Here is a 26,920-nt window from a genome sequence, read left to right as displayed (position 1 = left end):
CCATCTCACTCTATCAACATATCCTTCTATTCCTTTCTCCCTTATATGTTTATCTGGTTCTCCCTTAAATGTTTCTATGCTATTTTCTCAACCACTCCCTGTGGTAGTGATTTCATCATCTCAGGAAGGATATACTTGCCATAGCGGGAGTGAAATGGAGGTTCACCAGACTAATCCCTGGGAAGGCGGATTGTCTTATGAGGAGAGATTGCAGAAACTGGGCCGATATTCTTGAGAGTTTCGAAGAATGAGAGGTGATCTTATTGAAATGTACAAAATTCTTACAAGGTGGTGTAAATAGGATGTTCCCCTGGCTGGTGCATACAGTTCTGATTCTGTGATTCTGTACCTACACATAGAGAACCAGAGGACATAATCTCTGAATAAGGGGCAGGACATGTAGGACTGAGATGAGGAGGAATTTCTTCTCTCGGAGGGTGGTGAATCTTTGGAATTCTCTACCCCAGAGGGCTGTGGAAGCACAATCATTGACCAAGTTCAAGACAGCAATCGATAGTTAACTGGATACTAATGACATTTGGAAAGATGTAAAGGTAACAGGGTTGTAGTGGTGGGTGATTTTAACTTCCCCAATATTGACTGAGACTCACTTAGTGCTAGGGGCTTGGATGGGGCAGAATTTGTGAGGAGCATCCAGGAGGGCTTCTTGAAAAAGTATGTAGATAGTCCAACTAGGGATGGGGCCATTCTGGACCTGGTATTGGGGAATGAGCCCGGCCAGGTGGTCGAAGTTTCAGTGGGGGAGCATTTCGGGAGCAGTGACCATAATTCCATAAGTTTTAAGGTACTTGTGGATAAGGATAAGAGTAGTCCTCGGGTGAAGGTGCTAAATTGGGGGAAGGCTAATTATAACAATATTAGGCAGGAACTGAAGAATTTAGATTGGGGGCGGCTGTTTGAGGGTAAATCAACATCTGACATGTGGGAGTCTTTCAAACGTCAGCTGATTAGAATCCAGGACCAGCATGTTCCTGTGAGGAAGAAAGACAAGTTTGGCAAGTTTCGGGAAGCTTGGATAACACAGGATATTGTGAGCCTAGTCAAAAAGAAAAAGGAAGCATTTGTAAGGGCTGGAAGGCTAGAAACAGATGAAGCACTTGAGGAATATAAAGACAGTACGAAGGAACTTAAGCAAGGAGTTAGGGCTAAAAGGGGTCATGAAAAGACATTGGCAAACAGGATTAAGGAAAATTCCAAGGCTTTTTATACATATATAAAGAGCAAGAGGGTAACCAGGGAAAGGGTTGGCCCACTCAAGGACAGAGATGGGAATCTATGCGTGGAGCCAGAGGAAATGGGTGAGGTGCTAAATGAGTACTTTGCATCCGTATTCACCAAGGAGAAGGACTTGGTGGATGATGAGCCTAAGGAAGGGAGTGCAGATAGTCTCAGTCATCTCATAATCAAAAAGGAGGAGGTGTTGGGTGTCTTGCAAAGCATTAAGGTAGATAAGTCCCCAGGGCCTGATGGGATCTACCCTAGAATACTGAGGGAGGCAAGGGAAGAAATTGCTGGGACCTTGACAGAAATCTTTGCATCCTCATTGGCTACAGGTGAGGTCCCAGAGGACTGGAGAATAGCCAATGTTGTTCCTTTGTTTAAGAAGGGCGGTAAAGATAATCCAGGAAATTATAGGCCGGTGAGCCTTACGTCAGTGATAGGGAAACCATTAGAGAGGATTCTTCGGGACAGGATTTACTCCCATTTGGAAACAAACAAACTTATTAGCGAGAGACAGCATGGTTTTGTGAAGGGGAGGTCGTGTCTTACTAATTTGATTGAGTTTTTTGAGGAAGTGACGAAGATGATTGATGAGGGAAGGGCGGTGGATGTTGTCTATATGGACTTTAGTAAAGCCTTTGACAAGGTCCCGCATGGCAGACTGGTGCAAAAGGTGAAGTCACACGGGATCAGAGGTGAGCTGGCAAGATGGATACAGAACTGGCTCAGTCACAGCAGACAGAGGGTAACAGTGGATGGGTGTTTTTCTGAATGGAGGGATGTGACTAGTGGTGTTCCGCAGGGATCAGTGCTGGGACCTTTGCTGTTTGTAGTATATATAAATGATTTGGAGGAAAATGTAGCTGGTCTGATTAGTAAGTTTGCGGACGACACAAAGGTTGGTGGAGTTGCGGATAATGATGAGATGAGGATTGTCAGAGGATACAGCAGGATATAGATCGGTTGGAGACTTGGGCGGAGAAATGGCAGATGGAGTTTAATCCGGACAAATGTGAGGTAATGCATTTTGGAAGGTCTAATGCAGGTGGGAGGTATACAGTAAATGGCAGAACCCTTCGGAGTATTGACAGGCAGAGAGATCTGGGCGTACAGGTCCACAGGTCACTGAAAGTGGCAACGCAGGTGGATAAGGTAGTCAAGAAGGCATACGGCATGCTTGCCTTCATCAGTCGGGGCATAGAGTATAAAAATTGGCAAGTCATGTTGGAGCTGTACAGAACCTTAGTTAGGCCACACTTAGAATATTGCGTGCAATTCTGGTCGTCACACTACCAGAAGGACGTGGAGGCTTTGGAGAGGGTACAGAAGAGGTTTACCAGGATGTTGCCTGGTCTGGAGGGCATTAGCTATGAGGAGAGGTTGGGTAAACTCGGATTGTTTTCACTGGAACGACGGAGGTGGAGGGGCGACATGATAGAGGTTTACAAAGTTATGAGCGGCATGGACAGAGTGGATAGTCAGAAGCTTTTTCCCAGGGTGGAAGAGTCAGTTACTAGGGGACATAGGTTTAAGGTGCGAGGGGCAAAGTTTAGAGGGGATGTGCGAGGCAAGTTCTTTACACAGAGGGTGGTGAGTGCCTGGAACTTGCTGCCGGGGGAGGTGGTGGAAGCAGATACGATAGCGACGTTTAAGAGGCATCTTGACAAATACATGAATAGGATGGGAATCGAGGGATATTGGGCCCCGGAAGTGCAGAACGTGTTAGTTTAGGCAGGCATCAAGATTGGTGCAGGCTTGGAGGGCCGAATGGTCTGTTCCTGTGCTGTGCTGTTCTTTGTTCTTTGACATCAAGGGATATAGGGATAGCACGGGAAAGTGGCATTGAGGTAGATGATCAGCCGTGGTCTAATTGAATGGTGGAGCAGGCTCGATGGCTGAATGGCCTTGACTCCTATGTTCCTATGAAACCAAGAGGGCTAGTTGGAATTAAGATACTGATTAGCCATGAACATGTGGAATAGGGTTGAGGGCTGATTGGCTTGCTCTTGTTTCTATGTTCCTCGAACTTCAGTAAAACCTCTCTCAAACAGGTGACTAACCGATTGTCCTTCCTGCCCTGTCGGGGGGGATGATGCAAAAATCAGGAACCCAAGATGGGAAGGAGCATTGCAAATGGTTATTTCAGCTGCCATCCAAACTGCTACTGAAAAATAAGTCTACATCGGATTATATTGCATAGAATATAGGGTACAGAAACAGGCCATTCGGCCCAACCGGTCCATATCAATGCACACGAGCGCCTTCCATCTTTCCTCATCTAAATCTATCATCATAACCCTCTATTCCCTTCTCCTTTATATGCGTATTTACCTTCCTCTTTAATATATCTATACTATTCACTTCAAGCACACCGCATGGTAGCGGGCTCCACATTCTCACCACTCTCTGGGTAAAAAGTTTCTTCTGAATTCCCTATTGGATTTCTAGGTGACTATTTTATATTGATGGCCTCTAGTTATGCTCCTCCCCACAAGTGGAAACATTCTGTATTCATTCTATCAAAATCTTTCATAATTTTAAAGACCTCTATTAGGTTACCCGTCAGCCTTTTTATTTTTGAAGAGAGATGAGACCCAGCCTGCCCATCCTTTTCTGCTGTGTATTCGAAGCAATTTCAGGTGCTGTATCTTATTAACCAGTCAAACCTAGATCTTACACAGTGCCAACAGTATGGCACACTTTGTATTGGTTTTTCTGAGCCTTGGATTTCATGGGTGAATTGAAATAAGTAAATAGCAATAGCTCCAGTTTCTGTCATCAGTATGTTGTGGAAGGCAAGGGCACAGTTTTGGATGACCTTTGACAGAAGGTCCACTGAAACAGAGTATTGCTGAAAATATAGGCGTGTTGTCAAAGCTTTTCGTCTTGCACTCATCAGGACAATCGCAAGAATGACCAATGTAAGGGAAAAAGGCAACTTACACTGCATGAGGAGAGTGCTGATTGGGTGGCAAATGAACTCTAATGCTAAAGGTGTTGCCATCACGAATGCACCAGTTGATGGTGAAAGATCGTTAACTGCTTCTGGGTTAACCTCCCTGCTAACGGTAGCAGGTCCTTAATATCCACTCAGTCTACGTTCCCCATAATATTAGACACCTCAAGACCGCTCCCCACGCAATGGTTCGCCGCGCAAGCGTAATGGTTGCTGGTGGGACGTTAGTAGCGCGCAGGCGCAGTGGCTGCAGGGGAGACATTGGTGAGCGCACAGGCGCAGTTTCAGCCGGTGAACGCGCGGTGACGGGCACTGGGATCACGGTAAGCGCGCAGGCGCAGTGGGGAGCGGCCGGCCGGGGGAAGGTTTTGTGGCGGGAGCTGGGTCCGTTGTTTTTGTGGTTCCGGGGCTGGCAGGTAAATGGCGGTTGTAAATGTCGAGTCGGCGCTGAATCGCGCGGATTGGCAGCGGGGAGAGTCCGGACGGTGGATACGGGTTAAAAGGAGAGGTCGGGATAGAGTCCCCACACCACCGTTCCCACCCCCAAGAGCCTCGGCCTCCGTTAATTCCCCTTCCCGGGAGGCCTGAATCTGACACCGACCCCGCCTCCTGCTGCTCTTTCCCCCCCCGCCCCCCAATCCCCGCATCCTCGGGGGTCCATCGGGGCCTCGGGCAAACCGGCCCGGAGATTAGTGTGGCCAGTCGCCACTCCTGGAGCGGACTCTGTGCAGGGGAGCAGGGTCTGACGAGGTCACCGAGAAACGTTGGAAACATTCAGGCAGGATCTTTACAGAAAGAAAAGCAAATGTTTGAGTAGTGAACCCAGATAAACCCTCCTCAGTCCTCCACAACTCCCCCTCCCCACCCCCCCCCACCACAACTCCCCCTCCCCACCCCCCCACCACAACTCCCCCTCCCCACCCCCCCACCACAACTCCCCCTCCCCACCCCAACTCCCCCTCCCCACCCCCCCCACCACAACTCCCCCTCCCCACCCCCCCACCACAACTCCCCCTCCCACCCCCCCACCACAACTCCCCCTCCCCCCACCACAACTCCCCTCCCCCCCACCACAACTCCCCCTCCCCCCCACCACAACTCCCCCTCCCCCCCCCACCACAACTCCCCCTCCCCCCCCCACCATAACTCCCCCTCCCCCCCCACCACAACTCCCCCTCCCCCCCCCACCACAACTCCCCCTCCCCCCCACCACAACTCCCCTCCCCCCCACCACAACTCCCCCTCCCCCCACCACAACTCCCCCTCCCCCCCACCACAACTCCCCCTCCCCCCCCACCACAACTCCCCCTCCCCCCCCACCACAACTCCCCCTCCCCCCCCACCACAACTCCCCCTCCCCCCCCCACCACAACTCCCCCTCCCCCCCCACCACAACTCCCCCTCCCCCCCCACCACAACTCCCCCTCCCCCCCCCACCACAACTCCCCCTCCCCCCCCACCACAACTCCCCCTCCCCCCCCACCACAACTCCCCCTCCCCCCCACCACAACTCCCCCTCCCCCCCCACCACAACTCCCCTCCCCCCCCACCACAACTCCCCTTCCCCCCCCACCACAACTCCCCTTCCCCCCCCACCACAACTCCCCCTCCCCCCCCACCACAACTCCCCCTCCCCCCCCACCACAACTCCCCCTCCCCCCCCACCACAACTCCCCCTCCCCCCCCACCACAACTCCCCCTCCCCCCCCACCACAACTCCCCCTCCCCCCCCACCACAACTCCCCTCCCCCCACCACAACTCCCCCTCCCCCCCACCACAACTCCCCCTCCCCCCCACCACAACTCCCCCTCCCCCCCACCACAACTCCCCCTCCCCCCACCACAACTCCCCCTCCCCCCCACCACAACTCCCCTCCCCCCCCCACTCCCCTCCCCCCCCCTCCCCCCCCCCCACCACATCTCCCCCCCCCCCCACCACATCTCCCCCCCCCCCCACCCCCCCCCCCACCACATCTCCCCCTCCCCCCCACCACATCTCCCCCTCCCCCCCACCACATCTCCCCCTCCCCCCCCACCACATCTCCCCCTCCCCCCCCACCACATCTCCCCTCCCCCCCACCACATCTCCCCCTCCCCCCCACCACATCTCCCCCTCCCCCCCACCACATCTCCCCCTCCCCCCCACCACATCTCCCCCTCCCCCCCACCACATCTCCCCCTCCCCCCCACCACATCTCCCCCTCCCCCCCACACATCTCCCCCTCCCCCCCACCACATCTCCCCTCCCCCCCACCACATCTCCCCCTCCCCCCCCCACCACATCTCCCCCTCCCCCCCCCACCACATCTCCCCCTCCCCCCCCCACCACATCTCCCCTCCCCCCCCACCACATCTCCCCTCCCCCCCCACCACATCTCCCCCTCCCCCCCCACCACATCTCCCCCTCCCCCCCCACCACATCTCCCCCTCCCCCCCCACCACATCTCCCCCTCCCCCCACCACATCTCCCCCTCCCCCCACCACTCTCCCCCCCCAACCATCTCTCCCTCCCCCCCCAACCATCTCTCCCTCCCCCCCCAACCATCTCTCCCTCCCCCCCAACCATCTCTCCCTCCCCCCCCAACCATCTCTCCCTCCCCCCCCAACCATCTCTCCCTCCCCCCCCAACCATCTCTCCCTCCCCCCCCAACCATCTCTCCCTCCCCCCCCAACCATCTCTCCCTCCCCCCCAACCATCTCTCCCTCCCCCCCCAACCATCTCTCCCTCCCCCCCCAACCATCTCTCCCTCCCCCCCCAACCATCTCTCCCTCCCCCCCCAACCATCTCTCCCTCCCCCCCAACCATCTCTCCCTCCCCCCCAACCATCTCTCCCTCCCCCCCAACCATCTCTCCCTCCCCCCCAACCATCTCTCCCTCCCCCCCAACCATCTCTCCCTCCCCCCAACCATCTCTCCCTCCCCCCCAACCATCTCTCCCTCCCCCCCAACCATCTCTCCCTCCCCCCCCAACCATCTCTCCCTCCCCCCCCCAACCATCTCTCCCTCCCCCCCCCCAACCATCTCTCCCTCCCCCCCCAACCATCTCTCCCTCCCCCCCAACCATCTCTCCCTCCCCCCCAACCATCTCTCCCTCCCCCCCAACCATCTCTCCCTCCCCCCCAACCATCTCTCCTCCCCCCCAACCATCTCTCCCTCCCCCCCAACCATCTCTCCCTCCCCCCCCAACCATCTCTCCCTCCCCCCCCCAACCATCTCTCCCTCCCCCCCCCAACCATCTCTCCCTCCCCCCCCCAACCATCTCTCCCTCCCCCCCCCAACCATCTCTCCCTCCCCCCCCCAACCATCTCTCCCTCCCCCCCCCAACCATCTCTCCCTCCCCCCCCCAACCATCTCTCCCTCCCCCCCCCAACCATCTCTCCCTCCCCCCCCCAACCATCTCTCCCTCCCCCCCCAACCATCTCTCCCTCCCCCCCCCAACCATCTCTCCCTCCCCCCCCCAACCATCTCTCCCTCCCCCCCCCCAACCATCTCTCCCTTCCCCCCCCAACCATCTCTCCCTCCCCCCCCCAACCATCTCTCCCTCCCCCCCCAACCATCTCTCCCTCCCCCCCCCCCCAACCATCTCTCCCTCCCCCCCCCCAACCATCTCTCCCTCCCCCCCCCCAACCATCTCTCCCTCCCCCCCCCCAACCATCTCTCCCTCCCCCCCCCCAACCATCTCTCCCTCCCCCCCCCCAACCATCTCTCCCTCCCCCCCCCAACCATCTCTCCCTCCCCCCCCCAACCATCTCTCCCTCCCCCCCCAACCATCTCTCCCTCCCCCCCCAACCATCTCTCCCTCCCCCCCCCCCAACCATCTCTCCCTCCCCCCCCCCCAACCATCTCTCCCTCCCCCCCCCAACCATCTCTCCCTCCCCCCCCCCCAACCATCTCTCCCTCCCCCCCCCCAACCATCTCTCCCTCCCCCCCCCAACCATCTCTCCCTCCCCCCCCCAACCATCTCTCCTTCCCCCCCCCAACCATCTCTCCCTCCCCCCCCAACCATCTCTCCCTCCCCCCCCAACCATCTCTCCCTCCCCCCCCCAACCATCTCTCCCTCCCCCCCCAACCATCTCTCCCTCCCCCCCCAACCATCTCTCCCTCCCCCCCCCAACCATCTCTCCCTCCCCCCCCCCCAACCATCTCTCCCTCCCCCCCCCAACCATCTCTCCCTCCCCCCCCAACCATCTCTCCCTCCCCCCCCCAACCATCTCTCCCTCCCCCCCCCAACCATCTCTCCCTCCCCCCCCCAACCATCTCTCCCTCCCCCCCCCAACCATCTCTCCCTTTCCCCCCCCCCCCAACCACCTCTCCCTCCCCCCCCCCCCCCAACCACCTCTGCCTGCCCCCCCCCAACCACCTCTCCCTCCCCCCCGGCCCCACCACCACACCACCCCTCCCTCCCCCCCGCCCCACCACCTCTCCCTCCCCCCCCAACCACCCCTCCCTCCCCCCCCGCCCCACCACCCCTCCCTCCCCCCCCGCCCCACCACCCCTCCCTCCCCCCCCGCCCCACCACCCCTCCCTCCCCCCCCCCGCCCCACCACCTCTCCCTCCCCCCCTCACCCCCCCCACTCCTTCCCCCTCTCTCCCCCCCTGCCTCCCTCTCCTCCTTCTCCCTGTCCTCCTCCTCCCTCCCTTTGGTGTCTCCTGATTACGAATGCAGTAAACCCTGCTGGAAAAAGTGCATTTGAGCTGATGACGGGGTCAGACGTGGCAGTGATGACTTACAGGGCAATCTGCCCACATTCACCGTCTGCAGAATAGCCAGTTGGCGAAATGCAGGAGGGCTGATGGCTGGTGTAAAACTGGTTGTGGCCACAGACGGGGCATTCATGGCCTGGTACTTTACACAATTCTCCAAGGAAAGTGCAAGGGTGCAAAATTCAAAGTTTAGCCTGTAAAGTGAGTATTCGTCGTTAATCCATTGCAGGCTGTGCAGGCATTGTATAGGGTGTCTTAAGTTACCTCACCATTGCTCACGTGTACAAAGCAGAAAACAGATTCCCAGTGAAGGAAATCTGAGGATATCCGAGCCAGTTGCCTACTGAGCACAATTCTAGCGCCCCTCCACTAGCTTATGCCTCGCTGCAGGTATTCCCCCACTAACTCTAGCTGCTATTTCTATCCACAGAATCCAGAAGCGATGGAGGTGGGTGCCAGCCCAGCGCCTGAAGCCAAGAGTGGCGATGTCACGGAGAAAGCCAGGACTTTCGGCACATCTCAGTCAAAGCCCAGAAGCACGAATCTGCTCCCCCCGGTCTGCCGTTTTTATTCTCGGGGAAAGTACTGCCAGTTTGGCCGGAGGTGCCGGTTCCTGCACGGGCACCTGGAACCGCGGATTTGTCCAAGCGTGCCGGAAAATCACAGTGAAGGCACCGCTGAGAACATCTCCCAGTGCCAGAGCAGCGGGGAAAGTCCTGCGGACAGTGGTGCCATCGGGCTGGCAGAGGACCCCGGCGCCCAGGGGCCAGTACGGTTTGGGGTGCCCAAGGCACTGGGTCCTCGAGATAGAGCCAAGAGGCCATGCCGGTATTACCTGTCCGGCTACTGTGTGATGGAAGACAGGTGCCGCTTTTGGCACCCTGAGAAGCAGCCTCCTCTGAGAGACTTCATGGACTCTGAGCCCGCCAGGGTCAACCTGAGGCCAGCAGGGCCGCTCATTCGACCGCCCGTCCCTCGCCCCGCCGTGGTCAAGGACGAAGTCAAGCTAACCGAGCTGACCCAAGAGGTTGCTCGGCAACTCCGAGAGACAGAGATCAGCCAACTGATGAAACGCTTCCCCAAGGAGCAGCTGATCGTTCAAGAAAGCGAGGACGGGAAGCAGACCTACTACCGCATTGTAGTGGAACCTACAGATCCGGACTGGGTACGTTGTGGTGCCTTGTTGAGGGGTTGGGGAGCGAAAGGTTTCCATACTGTCAGAAAGAGCAAGTTAAATGTTTTTGTCCAGCTTCGAATAAGGAGTGTAGAGCACAGAAAAAGGACCATGTTGGTGTTTATGCTCCACACGAGCCTCCTCCCACCTTGCATCATCTCACGCCATCAGCATCTATTCCTTTTTCCGTCTTGTACTTATCTAGCTTCACCTTAAATTCATCAATGCTATTCACTTTAACTTGAATCACAGCATAGAAAATGACCATTGTGCCCATCCTGTCTGTGCTGGCTCTTTTGAAGAGCTATCTAATTTAGTCCCACTCCCTTGCCCTTTCCCCATAGCTCTGCACGTTTTTCCACTAGTGGTGTAGCTTTGTCACTGGGAGCTGGTTTCTAACAAGGGTCTGGAATACAAAGTGATGCTTCAGTTGTACAGAGCCATGGTCAGATCCCGTCTGGCGTACTGCATTCAGTTCTGGTCACCGCATCTCCGGGAGGGTATGTTGGCCTCAGAAGGGAAGCAGTGCAAATTCACCAGAATGGTACCAGCACCTAGAGGGTTAAATTATGTTAAAATGATTAATAGGGTAGGTAGAGAGAAACTATTTTCTCTAGTTGGGGAATCAAGAACAAGGTGACTTTAAGCTTAAAATTAGAGCCAAGCCATTCAGGAGGGAAATCAAGAATACTTTTTTGCACAAAAGGTAGTGGAAATCTGGAACTTTCTGCCAAATGGCTGTAGGTGGGTGGGGGGGGGAGGGGTGGTGGCAGGGGAGGTAGTTAATTGGTCCGTTAGTGACCAGAGGTTGCCATGTTTTTGTTAAGTAAGGGTATTGAGGAACATGGAGCCAAGGCAGGCAAATGGGGCTGAGGTACAGATCAGCCCTGATGTAATAGAATGGATGGCGAAGCCCCAAGGGGCTGAATGGTCTACTCCTGTTCCCACTATTCTGACATTGCTACAATCTATCTGCCACAACAGAAAGTGAAATAAACCAAGTCTCCGCCCATCCCAGTTTTCCGTCATTGTGCTGGAGAGACATTGGGCACATTTTCACGCTGGTCGCCCAGTGGAACCACTCTTCATATAACCATTGGCAGAGAGTATTGCCAGTCTGCGGAACTGTGAAGAGTATCACCGCCAAGGTCAATGCTATCCTTGCCTGACATTAACAGTAAGTGCTGGTCTCAATTGATTGGTTCTCCATTCCAGAGGGCATGGTATTGAGGTGGGTTGAAGTGCCTCTACCTCTGTTCTGGTTATCAAATAATTCAGCATAGACCAGGCTGACGGGTCCATCTTCCTTCAGGCATTGGTCACACCTTTTTATGACCACCATTATTCCAATCTTCAAAAATTCCACTTTCTGATGGCCAGTAATACTCTGCCGATAATAATATATCTTTCAAGATGGCTCCTGGGCTGGAAGCTCCCTAGGAAGCTCCCTTGCTGTTCAACTCTATCCATGGCCATCTGCTCCCATCCCTAACGTTTTCTCCCCCAATCTGCCCTCTTAAACTGTTTAAATTCCCCTGGCTCTTTAAATCAGTTCATTTTAGCCCTATCTAAAAGTTAACAGTTAGTTTAGTGTATGTTACCTGGGCCCACTGCCCTCCCCCAGCCACACCTGCTCTTTGTTTTCTCAATGAAATTGATCCGGATGAAACTGACGAGAACAGCTGCCGATACTTTAATCTCCGATCCTGCTGTCTTCACAGTCCAGAGTGTCTGCAGCCACGGCATGCGGTAAGTCCATTGAGGTGAAGAAGGAGCTGCGGGACCCGAGAGAAGTCCTGTGAAAAGGTGCCCCGAACACCCAAAACATCCACGAACGGCCCCCCCCCGGCCGCAACTTCAAAGCGCCCGCGGGAGATGGCTCGGAGAGCATCTGCAGCGCACTGTCGGCAATGCTGCATGCCTTTATTTAAACCACTGCAAAAAAAAAAACCCTTAGCAAATGCAATCACCTCTAAGTCTGCCAAATGATGCTTCACCTCCCGAAGGACGTGGATGAGCTTTCCGGACGTCGATGGTGGGCACTGAGGAAATGGCTTATTACCTGCACCAGATTCCACCCCCCCTCCCCCCCCCTTTACCCCCCTTCCACCCCCCCCCCACCCCCGTCCCCTTCCCTGCTCCACCCTCTCAGCTCACCCCCTCACAACCCCGTCCCAGCCCGCCCCCCCCTCACACCATCTTCACCCCGCACCCCCTTCCCCTGCACCCCCCCCCCCACCCCCTCCCTCTACCCCTCCCCCTTGCAACCCCTCCTCCCACCGGCACCATCCTACACCTGTGTAGGGGCCCCAACAACCCCACTGCCTTGTGGGCGTCTCGGGAGAGACCAAGGCTAAGGGAGTAAACCCTAACAGAAAATCCGGAGCGGAACCCCGTAGGCGGTCATGTGTCACCTTTGGCATGTTTCCGGCAGTTCCTGCAGCCATACTGGTGCCAAACGTCGTGTCCTGCACTCCTTTGGACCCCACCAGAAAGGCCGAGAGGGGGGTTTTGACGACTGGGCAACTCTCAACCTCCATAAATTTGCCCAGGCATGCGCCATGGAGAGGTCACTCCATAGTTGCCTCACAGCGACTGAAACAACACGGAAGGCAGCAGTTACGGGTTATAAGTCCAGATAAATTGGCGTAGAAACTGGGCGCCACGGGTTGCCTTTGTCGGTGGGAGAGGTCATTGCACCTCACTGGACAGCTACCGCCCGCCTCAAACCGGGCAGCCCCCGGTCAATAAGGTTCTGTCCCGCCACAGTCTGCCTGCTTCAATGGGTGCTTGGAGCTCAGGGTCATTGCCCGAAAGGTGGACTGATACACCGCACCAAACAACATGAAAAAAGGAAAGAAAGTACCAGCCCTTCGCTTTGCAAGCTGGAACGTCAGAACTATGTGTCCTGGCCTGTCGGAAGACCTTACACAAATCAACGATTCTCGGAAGACCGCCATCATTAACAACGAGCTCAGTAGACTCAATGTGGACATTGCAGCACTTCAGGAGACTCGCCTCCCCGCGAGTGGCTCTCTAGCAGAGCAAGACTACACCTTCTTCTGGCAGGGCAGGGATCCTGAAGAACCAAGACAGCATGGAGTGGGCTTCGCCATCAGAAACTCCTTGCTCAGCATGATAGAGCCTCCCTCAAATGGCTCGGAACGCATACTGTCCATCCGACTGCTCACCACCTCTGGTCCAGTACACCTACTCAGCATCTATGCTCCAACACTCTGTTCCGCACCTGAAGCTAAAGACCAGTTCTATGAACAACTCCATAACATCATTAGCAGCATCCCCAACACCGAACACCTATTCCTGCTGGGGGACTTTAATGCCAGGGTTGGGGCCGACCATGACTCATGGCCCTCCTGCCTTGGGCGCTATGGCGTTGGAAGGATGAATGAGAACGGGCAGAGACTGCTTGAGTTGTGTACCTATCATAACCTCTGCATCACCAACTCGTTCTTTCACACTAAACCCTGTCACCAGGTTTCATGGAGGCACCCAAGATCACGTCGTTGGCACCAGCTAGACCTCATTGTCACAAGGCGAGCCGCCTTAAACAGTGTTCAAATCACACGCAGCTTCCACAGTGCGGACTGCGACACCGACCACTCCCTGGTGTGCAGCAAGGTTAGACTCAGACCAAAGAAGTTGCATCATTCCAAGCAGAAGGGCCACCCGCGCATCAACACGAGCAGAATTTCTCACCCACAGCTGTTACAAAAATTTCTAAATTCACTTGTAACAGCCCTTCAAAACACTCCCACAGGGGATGCTGAGACCAAGTGGGCCCACATCAGAGACGCCATCTATGAGTCAGCTTTGACCACCTACGGCAAAAGTGCGAAGAGAAATGCAGACTGGTTTCAATCTCATAATGAAGAGCTGGAACCTGTCATAGCCGCTAAGCGCATTGCACTTTTGAACTACAAGAAAGCCCCCAGCGATTTAACATCCGCAGCACTTAAAGCAGCCAGAAGTACTGCACAAAGAACAGCTAGGCGTTGCGCAAACGACTACTGGCAACACCTATGCAGTCATATTCAGCTGGCCTCAGACACCGGAAACATCAGAGGAATGTATGATGGCATGAAGAGAGCTCTTGGGCCAACCATCAAGAAGATCACCCCCCTCAAATCTAAATCGGGGGACATAATCACTGACCAACGCAAACAGATGGACCGCTGGGTTGAGCACTACCTAGAACTGTACTCCAGGGAGAATGCTGTCACTGAGACTGCCCTCAATGCAGCCCAGCCTCTACCAGTCATGGATGAGCTGGACATACAGCCAACCAAATCGGAACTCAGTGATGCCATTGATTCCCTAGCCAGCGGAAAAGCCCCTGGGGAGGACAGCATTACCCCTGAAATAATCAAGAGTGCCAAGCCTGCTATACTCTCAGCACTACATGAACTGCTATGCCTGTGCTGGGACGAGGGAGCAGTACCCCAGGACATGCGCGATGCCAACATCATCACCCTCTATAAAAACAAAGGTGACCGCGGTGACTGCAACAACTACCGTGGAATCTCCCTGCTCAGCATAGTGGGGAAAGTCTTTGCTCGAGTCGCTCTGAACAGGCTCCTGAAGCTGGCCGAGCGCGTCTACCCTGAGGCACAGTGTGGCTTTCGTGCAGAGAGATCGACTATTGACATGCTGTTCTCCCTTCGTCAGATACAGGAGAAATGCCGTGAACAACAGATGCCCCTCTACATTGCTTTCATTGATCTCACCAAAGCCTTTGACCTCGTCAGCAGACGTGGTCTCTTCAGACTACTAGAAAAGATCGGATGTCCACCAAAGCTACTAAGTATCATCACCTCATTCCATGACAATATGAAAGGCACAATTCAACATGGTGGCTCCTCATCAGAGCCCTTTCCTATCCTGAGTGGTGTGAAACAGGGCTGTGTTCTCGCACCCACACTTTTTGGGATTTTCTTCTCCCTGCTGCTTTCACATGCGTTCAAATCCTCTGAAGAAGGAATTTTCCTCCACACAAGATCAGGGGGCAGGTTGTTCAACCTTGCCCGTCTAAGAGCGAAGTCCAAAGTACGGAAAGTCCTCATCAGAGAACTCCTCTTTGCTGACGATGCTGCTTTAACATCTCACACTGAAGAATGCCTGCAGAGTCTCATCGACAGGTTTGCGTCTGCCTGCAATGAATTTGGCCTAACCATCAGCCTCAAGAAAACGAACATCATGGGGCAGGATGTCAGAAATGCTCCATCCATCAATATTGGCGACCACGCTCTGGAAGTGGTTCAAGAGTTCACCTACCTAGGCTCAACTATCACCAGTAACCTGTCTCTAGATGCAGAAATCAACAAGCGCATGGGTAAGGCTACCACTGCTATGTCCAGACTGGCCAAGAGAGTGTGGGAAAATGGCGCACTGACACGGAACACAAAAGTCCGAGTGTATCAGGCCTGTGTCCTCAGCACCTTGCTCTACGGCAGCGAGGCCTGGACAACGTATGCCAGCCAAGAGCGACGTCTCAATTCATTCCATCTTCGCTGCCTTCGGAGAATACTTGGCATCGGGTGGCAGGACTATATCTCCAACACAGAAGTCCTTGAAGCGGCCAACATCCCCAGCTTATACACACTACTGAGTCAGCGGCGCTTGAGATGGCTTGGCCATGTGAGCCGCATGGAAGATGGCAGGATCCCCAAAGACACATTGTACAGCGAGCTCGCCACTGGTATCAGACCCACCAGCCGTCCATGTCTCCGTTATAAAGACGTCTGCAAACGCGACATGAAATCGTGTGACATTGATCACAAGTCGTGGGAGTCAGTTGCCAGCATTCGCCAGAGCTGGCGGGCAGCCATAAAGACAGGGCTAAATTGTGGCGAGTCGAAGAGACTTAGTAGTTGGCAGGAAAAAAGACAGAGGCGCAAGGGGAGAGCCAACTGTGCAACAGCCCCAACAAACAAATTTCTCTGCAGCACCTGTGGAAGAGCCTGTTACTCCAGAATTGGCCTTTATAGCCACTCCAGGCGCTGCTTCACAAACCACTGACCACCTCCAGGCGCGTATCCATTGTCTCTCGAGATAAGGAGGCCCAAAAGAAAAGAAAAAGAAAGATAATAAAAGCAAAATACTGCAGATGCTGAAAATCTGAAATAAAAGCAGAAAGTGCTGGAAATACACAGGTCTGGCAGCATTTGTGGAGAGAGAAGCAGAGTTAGTGTTTCAGGTATGTGTCCTTTCATCAGAGGTTAGAAATGTAATAGGTTTTAAGCAAGTAAAGCTTGAGGTGACCCCATGCTCTCGCCCACATTTCTGTCCTCTGTCTGCTGAAGTGTTGCAGTGAAGCTCAACACAAGCTCGAGGAACAGCACCTTCTCTTGCGATTAGGCATCTACAGCCCTCTGGACTCAACATTGCGTTCAACAACTTCAGACCATGACTGCCATTGTCAGGCAAGTCCCCAACCTGCCAAGAATGAGAAAAATGATTTCGCCACATGAACATTGATGTTGAAGAAAGAACTTGCTTTAAAAAAAAACAATTGGAGACTTTGCCTGGAGAGAGACATTAGCATATCAACAGACAGTGCTTCAAAGAACAAAGGGGCTTTTCCCTGTTCCAATTTAATCCACAATGGACTTTTGATTCCCAGACATTGAAGCATTCCAGGTTAACTACTAAGATGACCGAATACACAAACCGACATGGTCAGACCAGTTTAGTCGCATGACTGGCTGACTGTTGGAGTTTTTTGAATTTGAACTGGCCACAAGGTTAAAACTCAGAAATCTGTTTGCTCCTGGACTGGAAAAGACCTCTCTCCTGTCTGCTCTCATCTCACTCTCACCAGCTTCGGAAACCATTGAAGACATATGAACCCCGAGAGAGAAAAGTCTCTTACAGTGAACAAGGTTTAAGAATACTGGGCCCCAACGAAAAGGAAGACTACCTATAATCAAGGACCCTACAGCGAGCTCAAAGCACAGTTTAAATAAAAACCCTCTTCAGACATTGCCTCAAACCTCTCCATTTTATCTTCTCTTTTCTGTCTCTATTTACATGTGTGTATCACGTGTGCGTGCTAGCGTGGACACGGCATGTATCCATAGGCGTTAACTGAATTAGAATTTAAGTAAGTTTAATAAATTTCGCTTTTCTTCTTTAAACCTAAGAAAACCTGGTGTGCTCATTTTTTTGCCTTATAATTGGAAAGTGGTGAACAAGGATTCACCAAGGGGGGAGCTCAAAACAGTGTGTTTAAAATTGAAACCCTGTTACAATAAGACCAGGTGAAGACAGTAAAAGAGCCCTAGACACCTTTCTCACCTTTGTCTTGTAACACCATCTTGATTGTGTTTTTACCGTGTACCAGTCTCAAACTTGTTTGTTATATTTTTGCTTTCGGGCAGAGCCATTAACACACTCTGTACAAATGCTTTGTCTTTTCAATAGCTGTTACCACTCCCTCTGCCTTTAGTTCTATGACACCTTTATCATTTTATCTCTACTGTTTTTATTGCTCTGTCTGTAACCTGGCAGTTTGCTTCAGACTCCTTGAACTGTGTGCTCACCACTCCCTCTAATCTGGCTTCTAGTCTGCAATATCAAGACCATTCTGGTTAAAGAGACCAGTGGCATCCTTTGCGATTGCAGCCATGGTTTACACTGTGTCCTTGTCTCCCTGCAGCTCTTTACTGCCTTGCACAGTCTTTGCTGAGTGGTCCCTCTCTGTGGTTCCATGTCTCACTGCATCTCCTCCTGTATTAGCACGGCCATTTCTAATGTACTCCAGCACATTATTGTGTGGCTTCCCTTTTATAATCAAATTGCCACTTCTTGATGACATCATGCAATGGATTAGCTACCAGGTCAATAATACAAAACGCTGACAGTGTTATCTCTTACTACAGCTGAACCTTGACAAAGATGCGACCAAACTGTCCTACCCTCGCCAGCACTTTAATGACAGTCATGGCTCCTTCTCTGGGCTAAGGCTGCTTGTGTGAAATCTGGACCCCCACGTTGAGCTTTCTAACCAAATCTACCTTTTCGCTAACACCACCCCAAATGTTGCCTCAGCCCCTAACATGTTCTGTCTGCTACTTAAAGCATAGTTTCACTGCTCTGTTTGGTGGGGCCTTCTGCCTCTATTCTTCACAATCTTCAGGTAAACCAGACCTCTTTAGTCTGAGGCTTCCTGCCACAACTCCCCAACCCCCCTAGCCCAAAGAAAGCCCCAGATACAAGGCGGCCTGTCCTCATCCAGCTCTACTTCCTCCCTGTTGTACCTACTGCCAGAATGATCGACCCTTATCCTCATTTCACTATGCAGCCTCAGCCTATCCTCTCTGTGGAATTTCCTCCAACCAGACAGCTCAGCGTATACTCAATACTCCTCTGATTCCACACTAGAGTTTGACCTCACTGCCTTTGGTGGTCAATATTTCACCTGCTGAATCCCTGCCTTCTGCAACGCTCTTCTAGAATCACTTTGGCTTTAAGAAGTACCTAATCGTCTGACACTTCCACTATGCCTATAGTTGTTTCCCACCGCGCCCCCCCCACCTTGCCTCTCAAATGTCCTGTGATCTGTACAATGAACCTGTTGATTTTTGCCACAGCCAGCCCCTGACATTGAAACACTGATACTGTTTTTCTTCATCTGTTGCAGCCCTTTGATTTGAAGGAAATGGATATTCAGATCTGCTTCCCAGATGATTATCCCTTGGAGGTAAGAGGTCCTAACAGCACATGGATGCAGTCATTTCTGGGTCTCATGTCAATGCTGGACTGATTTTGCACTTTGGCTTTTGTCTTGTGGAGCCCGTCAGCTGATTATTTCTGTCTAACTGAAGGAGTCATAAAACAAGAATTGGGCAGTGATTAGCCAGCCATAGCCCTCTGATGACCGCCTGTGTTTCATTTCCCTTCCTGTGCTGTCAGTGTGCTCCATCCTGTTGGGGTACATTAGCTGTGCAACTGCACAAATCAAAATTCATCCAGTTCTATTTTACAATTGGCAACCAAGGAACCTTCACTCGAATCTATGTAGCTTTCAGGTTTGGCAGTGCTTCGATTTTTTTTTTTTTTTCAATTCACTCCATGGTCTTCCCTCTCCCTATTTCTGTGACCTCCTCCAGCCCTCAACCCACAAATCTCAGAGCTCCTTTACTTCCACCCTCTTGCACATCCCCGATTTCCATCGTTTTAACATTGGCAGATGTGCTTTCAGCTACCCTGGCTGGAAGCTCTGGAATTCTCTCCTTAAACCTCTCCACCTCTTTACCCCCTCTCCTCCTTTGAGACATGCCTGAAAACCTACCTACCTCGGTGAAGTTTTTGGTCAGCTGCAATAGTATCTCAAGTTGCTCAGTGTCAAATTTTGTTCGATAACGCTTCTGTGACATGCCTTCTAATGTTTTTACTACGTGAAAGGCACTGTTTAAATGCAAGTTTGTTATTGTGAAGTGCTGACTACAGGACATGATGACACATATGTATCATGGATTATTTCTCTCGTTTGTGCACGGCCATGAGCCAAAACCTGTGAGTGAGGAAAGGATCCCGTTGCCTTCCTTCCCTACAATCAATACCCTAGGAAATGTTCTTCAGTTTGAGTATTGAAAGCTTTTGAGCAGGTCCCATTTCCAATAAAAAGGGGGTGAAGTTTTGTTCCCTGTGACTGAGAGTTTTGTTCCTAGATTGACTACTGTGTTTTTTTCTCCCCTTTGTAGCAAATAGTGTGGTTCAGGGGTGGATAAATGGTGTACAAGATTGCACTGTCTTTGAATGGGGTTAGTTTGATGGTGTATTTCCAGGTTGATATCAATTTACTTGTCATTAACTGGCACCAACTCGCCAGTCTCAATCGGAGAGCCCACGAGTGTCTGGTACAGGCAATAGAGTTGAAAAACCATGGCAGTTCAGGGTTGCTTTTTTAAGGGTTTTATGGTACATTATGAGGGGATGCTTGGTGTAAACAGGGTTTTAGTTCTGACTTCTGTGGTCCATGTACAGTGGATAGTTCTGACAGATTCCAAATATTAAGGATTTGTTTCAGCATCCACCACCGACATCTCCCACCTTGTTGGGAATGAAAAGTAATTGCCCAAATTTACATGAATTCCCCCCCCACCTCTCACACAGTAGTTTGATACTTGATCCCTTTATCTTTTTCTCTAATTCTAAGGTGTTTACTGTGGATATCCCTGAGGATCAGGATCTTCCAGCATCAATGGGAAGGTAAGGAAGGAAATCAAAGAAAAGCTTAACTTATTGGCAATGGTTAGTCTCTTTGCCCTTAAGCCTGGACTGAAAATCTAATGCATTCTTGGTGAATGCGTCAAGTGCAGTTCAAGCCTGAGCTGCTATCCAAGGGTGACGAGCCCTATTTTATCTGAATGTAGGACTTTATTTGAGTGTCCAACATTGCACTGCAAAGAAGAAAGAACTTGTGTTTATATAATCACACCTTTCACATCTTTGGGCCGTCTCAGAATGCTTCATTGTCAGTGAATTTGAAGCACAGTCACTGCTTTGTAAGCAAATGAGCACAGCAAGATCCCAGAAGTACTAATGTGATAGATGACCAGTTAATCTGGTTTAGTAGTGGTATTGCTCTCTGAGGAGTGCCGTGGGGTCTTTTACATTCATCCGAGAAGGTGGACAGCCGTCCTAAGTTCAGGAGATGGCACTGCTGATCATGCAGCACTCCATCGGTACTGCACTGAAGTGTCGGCCTGGATTATGTGTTCATATCACAAAGTAAGGCTTGAACCCACAACCTTCTGACTCGGTGGGAAGAGTGCAGCTGCTAAGCCAAGCCGATTAAAGGAGAAAATTCAACCAGGTCATCATGTTGTTTCTATTCAAATTTTTCTCTCTTTTTAAAAAAAAAAATGTCATCTCCATTCTCTGTACCACTTCTGATACTGGGTAGAGATCTGTTCCCAGCCTCTGGCAGTGGTGCTCATTGATCAGCTCATCTTGTAAGTGACTTTCAGGTAACCTCTACCCTCATTTAATTTGATCCTTATTCTTCCCCTCTCAATGGCATGTCCCAGAGTGGGATTTTATTTTTCCTCCAACTCTGGACTCTTGTGCATCCCCCACTTTCTTTGCCCCACAATTGTTAGCCTTGCCTTCAGTTGTCTAGGCCCTAAGCACTGGAAATCCTTCCCCAAAGTTCTTCGCCTCTGCAGCTGTGCCTCCTTTGAGATGCTGCTTAAAACCTAACCCCTTGACCACCAAATGTCTCCTTTTTTATCTCTGCCAATTTCTTTTGTCTGGTTACGCTCCTGGAACTTTAGTGAAGACCCCAAGTGATGGTGACCATAAATTCAAAGGTATATTTTTTTTAACCTTTTGGTCCTGGTGTTCTGCAAACTATTAATTGAATCCATGTCCCCTGATCAGGACTCTTCTATCAGCTACTACACGTAGAAAAATTGAATGCACAATTCACTGAACGCTTAGTCAATGACCATTTGCAGCCACAGTAATAGGGACAGGAGCACAGTCCTCCCGTATAACCTGAGTATAAAAGCACAGATTTGACTTTTTTTTAATTCATTCATGGGATGTAGGCGTCACTGGTCAGGCCAGCATTTATTGCCCATCCCTAATTGCCCTTGAGAAGGTGGTGGTGAGCTGCCTTCTTGAACCGCTGCAGTCCATTTGGGGTAGGTATACCCACAGTGCTGTTAGGAAGGGAGTTCCAGGATTTTGACCCAGTGACAGTGAAGGAACGGCGATATAGTTCCAAGTCAGGATGGTGTGTGACTTGGAGGGAAACTTGCAGGTGGTGGTGTTCCCTTTGCTGCCCTTGTCCTTCTAGTTGGTAGAGGTCGTGGGTTTGGAATGTGCTGTCTAAGGAGCCTTGGTGCATTGCTGCAGTGCATCTTGTAGATGGTACACACTGCTGCTACTGTGCGTCGGTGGTGGAGGGAGTGAATGTTTGTCGATGGGGTGCCAATCAAGTGGGCTGCTTTGTCCTGGATGGTGTCGAGCTTCTTGAGTGTTGTTGGAGCTGCACCCATCCAGGCAAGTGGAGAGTATTCCATCACACTCCTGATTTGTGCCTTGTAGATGGTGGACAGGCTTTGGGGAGTCAGGAGGTGAGTTACTCGCCGCAGGATTCCTAGCCTCTGACCTGCTCTTGTAGCCACGGTATTTATATGGCTACTCCAGTTCAGTTTCTGGTCAATGGTAGCCCCTAGAATGTTGATAGTGGGGGATTCAGCGATGGTAATACCGTTGAATGTCAAGGGGAGATGGTTAGATTCTCTCTTGTTGGAGATGGTCATTGCCTGGCACTTGTGTGGCGCAAATGTTACTTGCCACATATCAGCCCAAGCCTGGATATTGTCCAGGTCTTGCTGCATTTCTACATGGACTGCTTCAGTATCTGAGGAGTCACGAATGGTGCTGAACATTGTGCAATCATCAGCGAACATCCCCACTTCTGACCTTATGATTGAAGGAAGGTCATTGATGCAGCAGCTGAAGATGGTTGGGCCTAGGACACTACCCTGAGGAACTCCTGCACTGATGTCTTGGAGCTCAGATGATTGACTTCCAACAACCACAACCATCTTCCTTTGCACTAGGTATGACTCCAGCCAGCGGAGGGTTTTCCCCCTGATTCCCATTGACTTCAGTTTTGCTAGTGCTCCTTGATGCCATACTCGGTCAAATGCTGCCTTGATGTCAAAGTTAGCTTTTTAAAAGTCCCCCCCAACTTTTAATACTTTCTGTTTTCATTCTATTATTGGGAGTCATTCCAACCTGCAGTATGACATGTTTTTAAAAACACTGCTGTTTTTAAAGACTTATTGAAGCTGTTCCCCTCTGACATGAACTTGTGTTGGGAATTGGTAACAGAGAAGGGTAAGGTGGAGAGTGGAGGGCATCATTTTTAATTGCGTGTCAGGAAGGTCAAACATAAGTGCATTCCATACAAGGTGTTGTGTAGAAGGTATGACTTTCCCTTTGAGAGACTTTTCTCCCTTTCCTCGTCCTTGTTGCATGCACCATCAGTTGACTGCCTGCCCCGTGCTCTCAGCCAGTGCTGTGCCATGTGAGCAGTGGCCCAGGGACACCTCTCCTGCTTTTAGCCCCTCTCTCGGGACTTCCCTGACCTTCACTTGCCTCTTGTTGCCGAGCATTAAGGAAACCAGACTCACTGAGAATAACAATTGGAAGTTTCAGTTTTCAAATTCTATATTATTTTACAGATCCCTGTAGTTTTGTGGTATAGATGTACTGCGTAGGCCACTTTCTATTCACTTTTATACCTAATGGTGATGTAAAGGTTTGACTCTGACAGGTATACATTGGCAGGGTGTGAACTTAGTAACTTTCTGTTCCATTCCAATATGTACAAGTAGTTATTGCTGATGGTGGATTAAAAGGCATTCTGCTCCAGAGTTGTCAGCTTCCAGTTGCAGATCTGAAAGTGTTTGAAGGTACCTGCTTTCTGTGCTTAGGTTTTGTTAATCACTAGATAGAGTCCTGTAGCTCCTGGGGAGTAGGTGGTCAGTAAGGATCAGTCGGGAAACTTCTCCTAGGATGTGATGTACATCTTCTGTTGCTTGATGAAGCAGCAAGATCTCGAATCAAGAGGATAACGTGGAGACAGAAAAGCACTGTAAGGATGAATGGCAAGGTAAGTCTCATCTCATTTCATGCCTTGGCAGAAGAGCTACCTAAATGGAGTTTATATTCTTCATTTACCTAATGACAGCGATTGTACATCATTGTGTTAATTCGTGTTTCTGTGGTCTCTCCTGTAACTTCACGTGTATATTCACCCTTCTCTTTAATTCAGGCATGTGTGTAAGGCCTCAGAGGAATGGTTGCAGGCAAAGCATGCCACCAACAGGCTGATGGGCAAGTTAGAGCTGCTGTTTCGTCCATACTTGCGGTGGCTGGATCGCAACATGGAGAAGTTGTTCACAGAAGGAGCCAGACAGGTAAAACAACATCTATCCATTCGGTAATACAGTCCTTCGTGTACGCACTGTTCTACCTGTTCAGTAATGCTGTGCCTCACTGTCAGAATAGACTTCATTCCCCACCATCAGGGGGCATCAAACAGAATCTTCAAAAGTGCTTATTTTTCCCATTCATTACCATTTTAATTTTATCAGTTCAGGGGATTGATATCTTCAGTTGTCAGCCGTCGGTAGTATTCCCCCCTCTGGAGTCAGAAAGCCATGGGCTCAAGTCCCGCTGTTGAGACTTGAGCACCAAATCCAGGCTGACACTCCAGTGCAGGACTAAGGGAGTGCCGCACTGTCGGAGGTGCCGTCTTTCGGATAAAATGTTAAACCTTTCCTGTGTACAGAAAAGATCCCACGGCACCATTTTGAAGAAGAGCAGGGGAGTTCTCCTCAGTATCCCGGCCAATATTTATCTCTAAACTAGCTTCACTAAAATAGATTATCTAGTTACCATTTCATTGCTGTTTCTGGGAGCTTGTACATAAATTGGCTGCTGTATTTCCTACATTACAACAGTAACTACACTTAAATTACTTCATTGGCTGTAAAGCACTTTAGGACGTTCTGACCTTGTGAAAGGCGCTAAATACATGCAAATCTTTTATACTACTATGAAATGTCTTAGGATGTTTCTCTGTTAAAATTGTTACATAAATCCAATATTGTTGAAAAAAATCCTTAGACTGTCAATGTGCTTATTAAACAAAATAACTTTCAGATCAAGAGGGAATTGGACGCAGAGAGAGCCGGGATCCACTTTGTGCCCTACCAGCAGCTTCAAGCATGTCTGCCAAGTGCCGGAGCTTCGCAGATGACAGACACGTTGCCGTGCCTTAGGCACGTGGACGGCCTCAAGGGGCTGTCACAGCAGCTGCGGCAAGCCAAGGTCACAGAGTCGGAAAGCGCCGAAATGAGTGGCACGGGGAGTGAAATCAGCTCCAGCGAGGAGGATGACAGTTGTTTGAGGACTGACCCGGCGTCTGCTCGCAGGCACGAACTGCACTCAGCTGACAACATGAGCAGGGGGCTGCCGATAGATTCTGACCATCAGGTCCCGTGTAAGGGTACTGCAGTGAGGCTTGTTGGCTTTCAGCTGGGAGAAGGGACAGCAACGCTGGCGGCTCAGCAGATTACCGTGTCACTGCAGTGCAGCAGGTATGATGAGTGATCAGTGTGCGTGCTGTGAAACAATTAGAATATCATTGTGAAAACCATGTCATAAAGACATAGAATTGTACAAAAAAAGGCCAATCGGCCCATTGTGCTTGTGATTGCTGTCCAGTTAGTCCCACCTCCCCTGCTGTTTCTCCATTGCTCTCTAAATGCATCTTTTCAAGCATTTATCCAATTTCTTATAGAAAGTCCTTATTTAATCTACTTCCACTGTCTTGTCAGCCAGTGCATTCCAGATCTTAAATCTGTCTATTTTTCTGCCAGTGGAAACAGTTTCTCCCTATCTGCTCTACCAAAACCCTTCACAATTTTGAACACCTCTATTAAATCTCCTGTTAGCATTCTCTGCTGTAAAGGAAACAATCCCAGCTTCTTCATTCTCTCCATATAACTCAAGTCCCTCAAACCTGGCATTATTTTGGTAAAATCTCCTCTGCACACAGTCCAAAGTCTTGACATCCTTCCTAAAGTGTGGTGCCCAGAACTGGACGCAATACTCCAGCTGAGGCATGACCAGTGATTTTTAAAGGTTTAGCATAACTCCCTTGCTTTTGTATTCTGTATTAATAAAGCCACAGTACTACGACCTTCATAAATGAGGTATTTTTGTGTAAAGCCATGACGTACGTGGAACAGTTTTATAAAAGGAATCTACAGATATGGTTGGCATCTTATATGTCCATCTCTGGGTGCAAATCCACCTCTGTAGTTTGTTCTCAGGTTGTGGGTATTGAGGCAACTGGTTCTGGGATCACAGATGAGATAGGGTTAGCTAGTTCCCTTCTCTGAACCATTTGGGGTTTTCAGCCAATCCAGCAGCTTTTATGGTCATTGACCCTGCCCATTATCAGATATAATGAACTTAAATTCCCAACTTACCATAGTAGGATTTGAACTCAACCTCTGGGTTGCTGGTCCAGGACCATGACCACCAGGCTACCTGGGAAGTCTCATACAATTTCTACAGGATACAGGTGTAGAGAAATCTGTGTAGAGTGTAGGCATCGGTTCTACTATGCCTAGTTTTTGCTAAATATCGAGTGTCTAGTCCAGTTGTCCAGCACGTTAGCCACTAGCCATTTGGCAAATTTCCTTTCTGGTCAATAAAAAAAAGTAGTAAATGCAGTTGTTGGGCATGTGATTTGAATACTGTTAACTATTTTAGATCTAGTAATGTGTAATGAGGTAGAATTAATAAGAGAGATCGTAGTTTAGGATCCTCTAGGGGGTAGCGATCACAACATGGTAGAATTTCAAATTCAGTTTGAGGGCGAGCAACTCTGGTCTCAATCCAGTGTCCACAACTTAAGCAAAGGTATGAAGAAAGAATTGTCTAAAGCGGGCTGGGAAAATAGACTAAGGGGAAGGTCAGTGCATGAGCAGTGGCAGACATTTAAGCAGATGTTTCATAATACTCAGCAAAAATTTATCCCGGTCAAAAAGGAGGACCCGATGAGAAGGATGAACCATCCGTGATTAACAAAGATGGTCAAGGAGAGTATCCAATCAAAAACTAAGGCATACAAAGCAGCGAAAACTAGTGGTAGGCCAGAGGATAGGGAATTTTTCAGGAACCAGCAGCGGATAACTAAAAAGCTAATAGAGGGAGAAAATTGATTATGGAAGTAAATTGGCAAGAAATAGAAAAACAAACAGCAAGAGCTTCTATGGGTATATAAA

General features: G+C 50.8%; 1 protein-coding gene across 2 annotated transcripts in view; it reads left to right on the top strand.

The window, feature by feature from the left end:
* The first annotated feature begins 4,525 nt into the window (after positions 1 to 4,525).
* The window catches only part of si:dkey-24l11.2 (uncharacterized protein LOC100034462 homolog), a 45,664-nt gene continuing 23,269 nt past the window's right edge, over positions 4,526 to 26,920 (top strand). For both annotated transcript variants that reach the window (XR_010969465.1, XM_068015378.1), the window contains exons 1-6: positions 4,526 to 4,614; positions 9,333 to 10,067; positions 18,736 to 18,795; positions 20,254 to 20,306; positions 23,893 to 24,037; positions 24,786 to 25,222. Coding sequence is in view for 1 of the 2 variants with exons in the window: in XM_068015378.1 (XP_067871479.1) it covers positions 9,345 to 10,067; positions 18,736 to 18,795; positions 20,254 to 20,306; positions 23,893 to 24,037; positions 24,786 to 25,222 (1,418 nt within the window). In the remaining variant the exon portion in view is untranslated. The remainder of the gene's footprint in view (positions 4,615 to 9,332; positions 10,068 to 18,735; positions 18,796 to 20,253; positions 20,307 to 23,892; positions 24,038 to 24,785; positions 25,223 to 26,920) is intronic.

The sequence above is a fragment of the Heterodontus francisci genome, chromosome 35 (genome assembly GCF_036365525.1).
Source record: "Heterodontus francisci isolate sHetFra1 chromosome 35, sHetFra1.hap1, whole genome shotgun sequence".
NCBI lineage: Eukaryota > Metazoa > Chordata > Chondrichthyes > Heterodontiformes > Heterodontidae > Heterodontus > Heterodontus francisci.
This window is presented reverse-complemented; position numbering and strand designations above follow the sequence as displayed.